This window comes from Elgaria multicarinata, chromosome 8 (genome assembly GCF_023053635.1).
Source record: "Elgaria multicarinata webbii isolate HBS135686 ecotype San Diego chromosome 8, rElgMul1.1.pri, whole genome shotgun sequence".
Taxonomy (NCBI): domain Eukaryota; kingdom Metazoa; phylum Chordata; class Lepidosauria; order Squamata; family Anguidae; genus Elgaria; species Elgaria multicarinata.
Window position 1 is genome coordinate 44,460,532 of NC_086178.1, and position 14,535 is coordinate 44,475,066.

At 39.8% G+C, this 14,535-nt stretch overlaps 1 protein-coding gene across 1 annotated transcript in view; it reads right to left on the reverse strand.

Moving 5' to 3' along the window:
* The window catches only part of CLSTN2 (calsyntenin 2), a 491,073-nt gene that overhangs the window by 315,417 nt on the left and 161,121 nt on the right, over positions 1-14,535 (reverse strand). Inside the window, exon 2 of the mRNA XM_063132243.1 lies at positions 5,497-5,619. Coding sequence (XP_062988313.1) covers positions 5,497-5,619 — 123 coding nt within the window. The remainder of the gene's footprint in view (positions 1-5,496; positions 5,620-14,535) is intronic.

Genomic DNA, 14,535 nt, shown 5'->3' on the forward strand with positions numbered 1-14,535 from the left:
AAGAACCAGAAGCCTTCACAAACTAATTATGTTGACTCTAATGTATAAGCTGGACTAGACTCGTGGCCTGTTCTGCCTCTTTATAAGGTCACCTTCTTGTATTAATTGTTCCTTAATCAACTGTTGCTCTTTTTGTTTGTTTAAATTTGTGTTAAATGTTTTTACTCTTAAAGATTCTGTTTAGAAGCATTTACTACTGAACTCTCCAGAGACCAAAACCAATTTATTAGATTTTAGCATTAAAGAACATCAAATATTCAGTTCACAGCCAACATGAAGGATGATAGAAAATGGAAACCAAAAAAATCTACTCAGGACAACTATCAATAAATGGAGGATGGTATCTAAAGAACATAATACGCTGCCAATTACCTGCAGGAATCTTTCTTGATCAATCAGCTGAAAATCAGCCCTGGTTTCCAGAACAACTTTGTGAACTAGGCATATTATCATTGAGGGCTTTGAATTTTTGGGAGCAGACCTAAGACAACATATTGTGAACAAAGCCTTTTTCATGGGAAATAATGAAATCATCATCCTCAGTACAAATTTAGGTTAATTGTTACATACTTATTGTGATGATTATTTTTCCAACATGGAAGGGATATTATAATAATCTAATTATACTGTGCCATATGATTTTCTACAGTCTGTGTCCTTGAAAAAGGACACAGTCTTCAGAAGGAACATAGATTATCACAACTTCAATATCTCCGAGATCTTAATGCATCCAATTCAAGATTTTAAGCCTTTAAAACCATCTAAATGTTTTACCTCCCTACAGTGAATCTGTAGGTTCATTAGAAATCCCTCAAGCACCTGGATTATATTAACTGGAGAAGGCTTTAATTTAACCCACTTTAGCAGAGTTACTAACGTTGGCGGCAATCCCACAATTTTATCTCATGAAGTAAGCCAATTAATGTCTATTGCAACAGTGACTTTTAAAGTGTCTTTTTGCTACTACAGGCTGACAGCTACTATGCTGGAATTCTCTTCTTTTTTAAGTCCATGAAAATGCTTCTAATCTTTGAGCATTGGCATTACTTAGACTCTTTGCGCTTTATTTGATAGTATTTTATATGCTGACAAGTTCATGAATAGTAGGTATTGTAGAATTCAAGTAAGAGCCCTGATTTCTATCAGTCACCTTGCTCCTTGAAGCAATGCAAACAACAGAGCACCCTATGAAAACCAGTTAAACATTTAATTATTTTTTAAAATTAAATTCTAATTCAAAGGAGAGCGGTCCTGACTGTCTTGAATGAGGCAACTGTGCAATCACTCCCTTTTTTGGCAAAGTACTAGAGAGGGCTGTGGTGGTTCAATGGACAATCCCAGACATTCTTGGATGAAGCAGACTACTTGGATCCATTTTAGTCCAGGATCAGGTCTAGTTTTGGTACAGAGACAGCCTTTGTCACCCTGTTGGATGATCTCCATCAGTAGAGGGAGGGGACTGTAACCCTCCTGATTCTCCTTGACTACTCAGCAGCACTAGACACTACCAACCAAAGTATCTTGATGGATCAGCTCAGTGGATTGAGTGTAGTGGTCATGGTAATATGTTGGGTCCACTTCTACCTGCAGGGCTATTTACTGAAAATCGCATTGGGGCACAAACCCATGGCAATTGTGTTATGTGGTCCTACAGGGCTCCATCTTATCCCCAATGCTTTTTAGTATCTATATGAAACCACTGGCAGAGATCATCCAAGGATTTGGGATGAAGTGTCATCAGTTTGACCCATTTGTTATCTGAGTCAGGTGAGACTGTGAAGCTGACAAGATGCAGGCACTAAGGATAAATGGTTCTCAATTGGGGAGAATTGGTTTTAAACCTGTTATGGACAGGGCTGCATACCCCACAAGAGCCAGTTCGCACTTTGTGGATGCTTCTTAATCTGTTGGGGCTATGGCAACAGGGTTGGGGGTGGCTGCAACAATACCACCCACTGCTGTGTTGCTACGGAAATGTTGGCGATGGAGGGGTGCATAAGGATCCAAGCTGCTGCTGTGATGAGCAGCAGATTCTTTTGCGTTGCATCCCCATTCATGAGAACAGAAGGGCAATCCTTTGCTAAGGCAGGAGGGATGCAGGAGAATCAGACACGTAAGTAACCATCTGCCTCAGCAAAGGATTCCCTTCTATTCTCTTGAATGGGGATGTGATGTGATATGGAAGAATCCGTGATGCTCATCACAGCAATAGCTCGGACCCTTGTGTGCCCCCTATCCTGATATCGGTGGATGGGCTTCTCCTGTGGTTGGACCTGTCACATCCAGCCACTGGAAGCATCCTTCATCCCCCCCACACACACACACTGTGATCCATTTGAGATTTGGCTTGAGGGGATGGAAGGGGCTCCATTGTATCAGGGTGGGTGGGGATGGCAAGGGACGTGCACATCCCTGGGAAAACATGGGGCACTGCGACTGGTGGCATCCCACCCAGGGATGGCATGTGTCCATGCCAGGAAGCACGAGGGGAGCTGAAGATCACACTGCCCCACCCAGGGACAGAACGATCAGGGCTCCACAAGTGCTTGCTGGCACAGGATTACTTCCCCTGCCAATGGAGCCCTGCTGTGCTACAGCAGCCAGTGTTTTTGCCACTCTTGCCTAATGGCTCTGTTGGCAGGGGAAATAATCAACAGAACCCACCACACAACATGATAACCAATAGTTGTGCAGAAAAACAACTCTGCAAACCATTGGTTATCTCCTTTGGTTATTTTTTGGAAATAACCAACTGTGGAGTGGTTTTTGCCTGACATGTTAGTCAATGGTGAACTATTTAATCAACCATTGATTAAATAGTCCACATAGACTAATGTGTCATCTGAACTGAGCCACTCCGTTTCTCTGCAATCCCCCTCTTCTCCTTCAGTAGGCATTTCACTCCTTTGTCATTTGGTAATACAACAGCCACTCTGGCTAATTTCGTGTTTCTTGTATAGTTAAATAAGTTTCCATTGTTTGTCTTAATACTTCTAGCAATATACTTCAGAAAATATTGTCACTGAAGGTTCAGGTCTTAGTGGCACAGAGTTCCCTTGATCAGCCTCACCTGGTTCTCCAGCAGCAGCAATTCCTCAACAGAGGTAGTTTGGCCATGGTGATCCATACTCCAGTAACATCCTAGTTGGATTACTGCAATGTTTTATATGTGGGGCTAACCTTGGAGATCACAGAGGCTTCAATTCCTGAAAACGTAGCTGCTAGGATTTTAATTAGTACAGCAAGGTGTATTCATTTCATTCCGTAAAAAGAAAACATGTACAGCTTCCCAGTTCAAGGTGCTGGTACTTAGCTTTAAAGCCCCAAACAGCTTGGGCCTGGGTATTTCAAGGAACACTTCTTCCCATACCATCCTGTCCACAATTTAAGAACTTCTGCTGAGATCCTTGTGCCATATTGCTTCCTTATTTGAATTGTGCAATGTAACTGCAAAGGAGAAAGTTTCTTTAGTGGTGTTGACCTAGTTTGGAATGGCGTCCCTAAGGAAGCACACCTGGTTACTACTTCACCAGTTGCTAGTTGACAGGTTAAGAGCCAGGGTTATTAACCTATATAATGGTTCTGTGTTGTGTCAGTGCTTTCATTTGCTCCCACTTCTTATGTTAATATGATATTGATAGTATTGGTTATTGTATACTGCTATGAAATTGGAATATAATGGAAAAACTGTATATTAAAATAAAAAATAAAATAAACAGATTAATAAGGATTTCATTACAACCATATGCATATAAAAATCCTATAATTCAAATCTATGGAAAAGTTGTAAATCATTTATTAAAGATACAGCCCATAATACAAATATTATGTAGTCATATAAAAAATGGCTGTGACAAAAATCAATAGAAAAATAGATACGCTTCATTTGTTTATATTAGAGAGATACTTATATTTTTCCTCTAATACTACATTATTATATCTAGCAGAGAATCAATAATTCGGATGAAAAGTTCAGAACAGTTCCGAGATATAGCAATTTATGTTAAGTGGCATCATCAATTAATTGAAAACACCACCACTCCAAAAAAAGAACGCTCACAAGAGCAGCAAGACAACCATCTGTCAGGGATGCTTTAAGATGGATTCCTGCATTGTGCAGGGGGTTGGACTCAATGGCCTTATAGGCCCCTTCCAACTCTACTATTCTATGATTCTATGAACAAAAATGTGCAGTGATTTATTAAATGTGCAATGAAATTATTAAAGAATCTCACCACCACAATGAAAAGAGAAGAAAAACAATGGAAGGAAAAAAAGACAAGGATAATGGTGTTTAAAATTATTAATATCTTCTATACAAGGCCCAGGAAAATGTATTTACCAGACCATCAACTTTGGTATAAATATACACATATAAGTGTAGCAGAAATGGGTTGACCATCGATTCATTGTATACAGTTTTAAGGGCATATGTTATATCCCTCTTCACCTTCAAATACAAAAGGCTATTTCAAATGTAAACCTCCATCTGTAGGAACAGATCAGTTTATGACAGAATTTGTGAACTAGAGGGGAAATGAACCTTGCAATCTATATTCTGAGATAGCTTCTTCAAAGCTGTATAGCATGTTTACTACAATACAATAAACTGGGCAATCAACTAATCATTATAACACAACTGTAGTAAACTGCTATAAGAATATCATCTTGAAAAAAATCATATAGTTGAAAGGGACAGAGATCCTCAACCCCTCTACAAAAGACAACCTTGATACACCACATAAATATCCCTGGAAAACTGCATACAATCTCATATTCAATGCTTGTACTTTAAATAAATGTATCATTTCTTGAACTCTGTTTCAGAGAGTACTTTTTATCCCATACTTCCAAAACACCTTTTAATGCAACAAGAGAGTAAGCAGAAAAGCTGCCTCACACCTGCGTCATTTTATCAGAAAATGATGCAGTTATTTTTTGATAAAAAAGTTCACAATGTGGCTAACTGTATGGGGAATTGATTAAAATTATTTTTATATATAAAAAACCTTCTGCTGACAGATGTCCTCCATAAACCATCTTACCAGGAATTCTGTGACATTTCCTGTCTTGGTTCTAACAATTAAAACATTTTAAAACACCATTACACATGATACTGTAAAATATTACTTAGTTCAGCAACTCATTACCAATATATAAACTGCTTCTAGGCAATCATAAGTGACCATTTATATGAAGCAAACTCTCAATTTATGTTACGTCAAATACTTTTTAAACAATCACAACAACCAAAGAAAATCTTGCCCAATTATATTGCTTATAGCCTATTTTGCCTTCATAATGAATGCACAACAATTCAGAAACATCATTTCAAGGTCTATGGATCCAGGTTTCAAGTTAGTTTGGGGGAAAACAACATTGAAATATAGCACTTTGATACCATATGATCAGTATATTGTATACAAATATTATTTAAGTCACTGGATCCGCTTACCGTAAAGTTGCTAAAGATATTCAGCAAACGTAATTTCCTACCTGCATATGGAATGGGGGCATCTTTATCCAAAGCAACCAGTGGAGGATCCAATATGACTGTGTCATTATTTTCAGTAATAACTCCATGATAAGACGTTTCAATCCATGGCTTGTGTTTGTTTACTAGACAGAAAGTAAACAGATTTCATTAGTATAAAGTTTAATTGTTCAAATTGCTTGTTTTGGGGTTTGTTTGTTTTTAATGAGACTTGATACTCATCATCATCATCATCATCTTATTGCATTTGTATACCACCTCATAGCGGAAGCTCTCTGGATGGTTTACATAAGATTAAGACACTTAAAACAATATACAAAAAATAAAAACTACAAAAACATATACACATACATTTAAAACTGCTATAACAACTTAAAAAAACTATGAGCCTACAAAAAAAAAAAAAAAAAAAACAGACCTGGGAGAAAAGTCTCGATCTAGGACAGAAACGATAACAATGTCGGCACCAAGTGGGCCTCGTTAGGGACATTGTTTCACATTTAGGGGCCACCACAGAGAAGACCCTCTCTCTTTTTAACTAGGGAGTCATACAGAATAGTCTCTGCCCAAGCTTAGCTGAAAGGGGAAATGATATTATTTTTTGGATTACTGCCATTATCATATATTTATGCACCCTTATTCCAGTGCCCCCCAAAGCCCATACTGGGTATTGTGCAGGGAGCGGGGAGAAAGACTCAAAACCTGAAAAGATTAAGTGTCCTTGCCCAAGTCTTTATTAAATCTTTAAGGGCACAATCCTATGCATCGTTGGACAGAAAATTTATTTATTTATTTATTTATTTATTACATTTTTATTCCACCCAATAGCCAAAGCTCTCTGGGTGGTTCACAAAAATTAAAACCATGAGGAACATGATAAAACAACCAATAATCTAAAAACCCAAATACAAAATACAATATAAAAATCACAACCAGGATAAAACCGGGATAAATGTCCTACAACCCCCAGCATAACTGGCTGGGGAAAGCTCAAAGTTGTAGGACTCTTTCTGTCTAAACATGCATAGGATTGTTCCCTAGGAAAGCTTGTTTTCCTGAACACATACTCTAAAATTCTTAACAAGAAGTGGCTTAAATTTAAAATGACCAAATTACAGAATGATTTAATCCTTCTGCAAAGTTTTCCTTAAATACCAAATTAGAACCACAGTGTTGACTTTTAATCCAGTTTCAGTGCTGCCTCTGGAGCCAGTTGACAGAAAATGCCTAATAAAAATGTATTTTTTTTTTAAACCAGGTTTTGAAACATGGTTTTGAATCATTAGAAAATTTAAACTGGATCCTGAAAAGAAAGAAATACAGATTCCCACAAAAGATTGCTTGTATACCATGGAAACAATATTTAAAAACATCATCATCTTCATCAACGACAGAAATAGTAAATTTGCCCATATGTGTGTGTTTGAGAGAGAGAGAGAATAGAATATTAATATTTCAGGGAGAGAAATTTCAGAAATAGTGATATTTTGTCGTGTTTCTTAAAAAACTTCCTGCCTTCTTAGGAGACAAAAAACGAGGCTCGCTAAGTAATCCACAAAGCTTTATTTAAGCAATAAACATATCTTCCCACCTGAAGAGGGTCTAATCTCTTGGAAGCTTCTCCCTAGGCAAAACTATGCAAAGTAAGCAAGACAATTGTCATTTCAAGGAGAACAGAAAGCCTTTTCCCAAAACTTGAGAGGCATTAACTTGAGAGGCTAGTTCTGAGGCAGGTTCAGACGCGATACGAGCTGGGCCAACTTTCTCTTGCCTTCCTTCCACTCAGCGTGTTTTAACCTGCAGTGCACCCTAGGATCAGCTAGCCTGTTGCCCTCTCCTTCGGAAGAATGTTGGCTTCCACTGCCTCTGTATGATTTGCCCTTGAAGAGATAAGCTCTGGAGATACATCACGACCAGCTGGAGAAGAAAGTGTGAGATCTGTTTCCCTCACTGGTACAGGCTGGCCTGTGTCTGGTTCTACTTCAGAGTCTGATTCTGATTGATTACCTGAAGCACCTTCTTCCAAAACAGGAGGAGAAGGGCTAGTCATGACATATTTCATGACTATTTCACATCCTCCTGCAATCTATAAGTATTATCCCTAAATTAAATTTATTTCTGATGCTATGACGGGTTTACTTACTTGGAACACAAAGTATATTTGTTGCATTCAGGAAAAAAGGTTGCAAACACACAAACATGCTCCTATACCAAATAAGCAACCAAATGGGAGACAACATATGTTCCTTACAATCTGACCACTTTTCTCCCCCAAACACCTTGTACAATGGGATTTGTATGATCAGTGGTGTAGAGATAAATTTTGAAGTGCAAGTACTCATCATCACAATCTCCATAGCCAGCCACCTGCAAAAGAGTCCAAAAAATTCAAGCAGCTCTCTTGATCCATATCAACACACAGGATCTACATTACTACTTTATAATGGTTTATAACAGTATTGACAACTGTTCGGGCCCAGGATACATTCCATATAAAGTTTTCAAACCATTTTCAAAGTGGTATATCCTGCTTGGGGTAGTTCTGGCCCAGTTTTCATCTCCTCAAGGAGCATTTTTTTTTTTTGCAAAGCAAATGAGTGTTCATTGTCCATTCAAGACTAAACCACCACAAAATACCTTCCACTGCAACAGGTAACAATATATTGTTGCTGGGAAAATTCATTTCCCCACCCACAGCTACGGTGAGAATGGCAGCTAAGTTCAGAGGAAACAGGAAATAATGAGGGGGTAGCCAAAGACATTCATATCTCTAATAAAAAACAAAACCAGCTAATCACTTAGCTTTCATTGACATGTGAAGGTAAGAGGGGTTTAAACGACTCCCTTTATCATGATCAGGCCATTTCCTGGTGAGATTTGGGATTATGGCATCAGTTCTCCCCTGCAGGCCTGGAGGCAGATTAGGATGGACTGTCTCTGGAGATGCATGGAAATTGGTAGATTCCTCAATAGCCTGGGGAATATTCTGGTGGTGATCCTGTGGAGGCCATGGGGCTCATCTACACCAAGCAGGATATTCCACTATGAAAGTGGAATGAAAGCAGTATATAAAAGGCAGAGCCATACAAAGCGGGATATAGCACTATGAAAGCAGTATATGGAATGTGTCAATGGGCCCCAACAGTTGGCAATGCACTTCAATACTGCTATAAAGCAGTAGTGTGGCTCCTGCCTTTTATATACCGCTTTCATACCACTTTCATAGTGGAATATGCTTCTTGGTGTAGATGAGCCCATGGTCTCATTTTGGAATGGTGAGTTAAGTTGGGCAACTGACGTGATGGCTCCTTGCAAAGTCCATACAGTCTCCTGGTATTCAGGTAAATGGTAGGCAATTTAACAGGTTGGATGATGGCTAGTGTGTATCAGGTGAAAAAATCACCATGAAGGAGACCAAAGACATGCTAGAGCATATAATCCTGCCTATGGCATGGCAGTTAGGGCCATCCACATTGAGAAGAAGCTGCCGAACAGAATTATCCCAAGTTATTTTTTGGGGGGGGGGGTAACATCTGCCCCAGTGGCTGCAGTATCCAAACATTCTGCAGACCAGTGTGATAAGTTTGCTAAGCAGTTTGAGAATAAAACACTCACCTCCATGTTGACTTAGCAGATTTCAGAAAGACTTGAATGTGCACCACTTGTACTGGTTTCAATTTCAATTGCTACAGCCTGAGGACATGGACAAGGTGCTTATAGTATAACACAGTCCACTTGCTCTCTCAACTCTGCCCATCATGTCTAATTGAAGCCAGCCCAGGGGTTGAGTTGGCCAGGGGCCAAGAACATGGTGAACATATAATCACATGAGAAGCTGTTATTGAATGCCTTCAAAATGTGGTGATGCAGCCATTCCTAAAGAAGTTGGGAAAGGTACTGGAGAGTGGTGTAAGCCTTACTCTAGGCACTCTTAGAAGAAACCTATGGACTGTCTCTGTGTGTTGGGTATAGGGTGCACTATTTTACAGTAGGTCTGCTCCTACTTATAATGCCTGTTACAGTGAGAAGTATTGGGTGATTATTTTTCACCCCCTGGCAATGGTGTCAGGGAGAGCCACAAGGAACCATCTTGTCTCAAATCCTATTCAACATTTATATGAAGTTGCTGAGAGTGGACATAAGGAGACATGAGTGCTAAAGACACTGAATCCTACACTGGTGTGTAGATTCAGTAATGGACTGGATTCCCCCACCCCTGAATATTACAGAAACACCTCCCTTGAATATTATGGAAACACCACTGATCTTCCCTTCCATAGGAAACCATACCAAAGTAAGAATTGTTCCTGAAATGTATCAACAGTGTTCCACCGAGAAGTCAAATTTTGAGCTGGGAGCAATGCCCCCTAATTCAAATATATAGGATTTGACTAAGGTGTCTTAAATCATGAACAAAATGTACTATATACTTCTTTATATAACAATACAATTACTTAAATACCTTAACATAAATGCTATGGTTATTCATTTACTAACAATTCATTAATCCTCAGTGAGGATTAATGCACTTTTATAACTGTAGATATACAGTGACAATCTCCATTTAAACAAACAGGTTTTAATGGTTCTTTCTTCATTTTCCCCTTATGAATAATGTAATCAGGTGTGAGAGAGGATCTTCAATAAATCAGCCATTTTGGTCTTTGGAGCATAAAAAGGGAAGTCAAATATATGGAAAAGAAAGAAGTTCGCCTAGAAGAAAACTTCAGCATATAGTCTCCTAAAAAATAATTTAAAAATCACACATTTCTAGTGAGTTAGGCACCAATAAGCTGAACAGACATACAATTATTTTCATTCTCAGCTACACATGTTCCTGTACTCACAGCAATGCTACTGTGTCAACTTCAGAACAATCCAAACATTAATATCCATCTCATGGATATAAAATTTTGGTTCATACTTAACATACTGTTTCACATTTTCCCCTTCCCTGAGCAGTGAAGATTTCCAGGGGCAATGCGATTGGGCTAACTTTTCTTTGCAGAACTGGAGGCTTATGGTCCCTTTGTAATATTTAGTTTATTTACAAAATACAAACAGAGCATAACTGGACAAAAACAAGGCCCTTCCTACACCTAAGGGCTATCCCAGGGAAATGGAGGGATCACCCCTGCCTGCTCCCAGGATCCCCTGTGTGTTATTTGGACGCACAGAGATGATCCAGGGACAATCCGGGGGTGGGGGGAAGGCAGGTGTAGAAACCGCCCAAGTCTACAAATCACAGATCTACTAACTGGCAACATGTCCGTAGAGAGAACCCCTACACCCCAAGCTCACAACTGCCTGCCAATGAGACTTCAAAATTCCCTGGTGCTGCATCTCCCACAGAAACCGCCAAGTGCTAGTCTCAGATTATCCACAGCTAAATTGCCCATTCGGTTGGCTATCCACAGCCCTTCAGCAACATTACCATCCTTTTGTTAAAGGTCAATATTCCCATCAGATGTCATTTTAAGCAGAACCATAGTGAGTGAGGCATTCACAGTCAGTAATCGGTCAGCAAACTCATTGCAATACTTCTAGAGTTGATGTATCATGATAACCATGTGTTTGCCATGATAATATGTCTTGACTTTTTAATGCGCTGTTTAATACAATTCTCTCTCTTTTATGCATTTCCATTTTTCAAGACAGATATTTTTGAAGGGTATTTTATTTTCCACAATCCATCTACAAACTTCAAAACTAAACTGTTACACACCTTAAATGGTTTAGTCTTTATTCAACATTGTGTGTACTTTCTTCCCAGCATTGCACCCTGAAAATGGTTTCTTATCTCTTACTTGGTCTTCATCAAACTCAGCTCCTCTCAATTTCTGGGTAATATACAACAATGTAGTCTATTTGCATAGAAATTAGGATTTTGTACATTTTAGTAATGAAGAATATAACTGGGCATGTAGCTTTTCTGCTTTCCTCCATTATTTATTTCTGAGAAATTGCAGTTATCATGAAACTGAAGCAGTAACATTTGATTAAAGGTCTGCATGGAACAAATCTTTCATCACTGTGTTTGATGGACATAATGAATTCCTAATATTAATAGTAGCTCAAGATTCTCATTGACTGATCATTTCAATTTTTTTGATGAAACTAATTATTTAGGGTAAAATACTGTGGTTATTTGAAATGTCAGTGCTTTCAAACTTGAAATTGGGGGGAAATGAATGTAGGAGAAAATAAAACTGTCAGATTCATCCACGGGTGCTTAGCTCTTAAAAGACTGGTTTGACTCTCGATTTCTGATGCTGTATTTTGACGTTTTTTGATGTGGTATTAGGGTTGTCACCTCTTTTTTCTGACAGGTTCCTCACAGTGACGGGTGGTTCCAATTGGGGCTGGTGGGGCAGAAGGCAGGGCAGCCAACTGCAGGTGTTAGCAAGGTTGCTGCTCCACAGCAGTAACCCATTACACAGAACGGGCAAACTTCAAGATCATGAGTTTAAAGCAAAGGTTTGGGGGGAGGGGTATCCCTAACCCAGACAGCAACACAGAAGCACTCCCTTGAGTCCACATTTGGCTGCTCCACCAGCAACTCACTGCACAGAAAAGGGTAAATTCAAACAAGGAATTTCAAGATCACAAGTGCAAAGCAGGTTCAAAAATAGGGATTGGGGAAAAGGGAAAGAGGAAAAACAGGGAAATAGTGAGGTGTTTGGGGGTCCTTATGGCACGCTTCATACCCGATACATTTTTCCCACGATGCCATTTTAAAAAAATACAGGAGGGGAGAGAAAATTAGGAAAATAGTAAAAAATAGCAAGGGGTTGAATGCTCCAGGGAGAACCCTCCATCACGTGGACACCATGATTGCTTCCATGCTCCAGGTCTCCAGTTTAATATATACAGCTAGCTGGTCCTCTCTCCAATTTGTACACATACACACACAACTGAAATGATGAAGCAAACAAGAAACCCTCTTGCTGGATGCAGCTACTGCTGTTTCCTTCTTTTCAATGTCTACCTCAAGGGCCAAGCAGACACACACACACACACACAGCGAGAGTTTGACTGTGGGGTGTTTGCACAATCGAGCATTTCTGGGTAAACCAATCAGGACCAATTATGAACTCTGAGAGAGTGGTCCAGCTGGAGAAATTCCATTGAGAATAAAGCAATGAGGCAGACAGTCAAACTCCACCTAGGCCTTTGCTAGACCTACCTTAAAAAGCACGACGCAGGAGGGGAGAGCCCGTGATGCAACTATCGCGGGCTGTCGCGCTAGTCTATTCGTCAGGCTTGACAAGCTCACATCGCGCCTGCCATTTTTTAATTGTTTAAAGGGAGGATGCTCGTGCACCCAGGTAAGCTTTTTTTTTAAAAAAAAAAATGGTTTCCCGCTCCCTCCACCCTAACCCCCATGTGCAGCTTCTCCTGGCTATGCACGAGTAATTGTGCGGAGCCGGGGAAAGCGGCGGAACGGGTTACATGCTCATGGTCTTGGCTCAGCGTGAGACTGTGGGGGAAATTGGGCTTAAAGGGGTAGGCTACATCCCAGGGCCAGGGAGGGTTGATCCCTCCCTGAGCCCGGGATCCCCTGTGCATTATCTGGACACACAGGGGTGATTCTGGGTATCAGCCTGGGATATAGCCTGGTCAAGCAAAGGCCCCAGTTTCTGAAAGCATATTTGACCAATGCTGCACAGTCAAATTCATGATTGGCTCTTCCCTGTTTGCAGCTCATCACCCCTGCCCTTAATTAGAAATTATTTCTGGCTTCTTCTAACAGCTACATGGCAGGCAGGCAGGCACAATGTGGTTGTCTCTATTCTGGGATACAGGTCTATAGAAATTGGCCAGTTCAGATCAGTGAGAATTCAGTTTGTTTTGTTTTGACAAGAACTTACCAAATTTATTTTTTGGGGGGGCGGGGAATCTTCATAATGAAATCAAACTTGAGAATGAAAAACAATGTGGTAGAAAGCTAAGCTGACAGTTTCATTTATCCCTACATGAGGAACCAGACAACAAACACTTCACAACTATTGTTCAAGGAATGAACTAAAGGAAATGCTTATAACTTGAGCAATGGAAATAAGCACCTAAAAAGGAACAAGAATGCTGATAAGGGATGCTAGCAAGTACAATTAGGCTAGGTGATTTAAAATAACCTCCAGTTACTTGTGCGTGTGCGTGTGTGTGTGTGTGTGTGTGTGTGTGTGTGTGTGTGTCTAAAAACTGGACACTTAATTAGCTTAAAAATCCAATTGCCTTCTAACAGTAAATAGAAAAACATATCCCTAGGCAGATAAAATTGCCTGTATGTACTTGTTTTTTGGTACATATTTGCTCCCATGAACTAATAGCCCACAATTGCTGATGGGAATGCTAATGAAAATATGTTACATTAGACCATAAGAGCTAAAGTAGCAAAAAGTTTCAGATGGGTACTCACATGTGGTAAAATTTAATTCTACAAATATCTATCCAGTGTATGGTTCTTGATTTTTGATATCTATCATGTTCTCTGGCCTTGATTTTCCCCTCTAACTGAGAGATTTCATCCAGTAAGTCATCATCTGCTACTCCAGGACATTCCAAGCCAAATGATGTGGTTTTACCAGACTCCTCTGAATCAGAGGGCACTCCTCTGATACAGTCCTCACTGCTCTTATGCCGAAGGAACGAGTAGCTACAGAATCAGACAATGGCCCTTTAAGAAGTAGTCAGTTGCTCAGAAGGGGTGGAATTAACAGCAGGCACAGACACGCAAGCCTTCATAAGACTTCAGAAGGTTTCTGCATGTTGCTGAGACAATTGCTCTTTACGGATGTGTTTCAGTCAGCGATTTGTCCAGATCCTGATGAACCTTGCTTTGCTATTGGGACCGTTACCTGGGACCAGATCTACACTACTGCTTTAAAGCACTTTATAACAGTTTTGACAACTGTATCTGCAGTGTGTCCTGGGCCCCAACAGTTGTCAAAACTGTTATAAACCACTTTAATGCACTTTAAAGCAGTAGTGTAGATCCTGCCGATTATGCCTTACTAGATGATACCTTGCCTTACCGGATG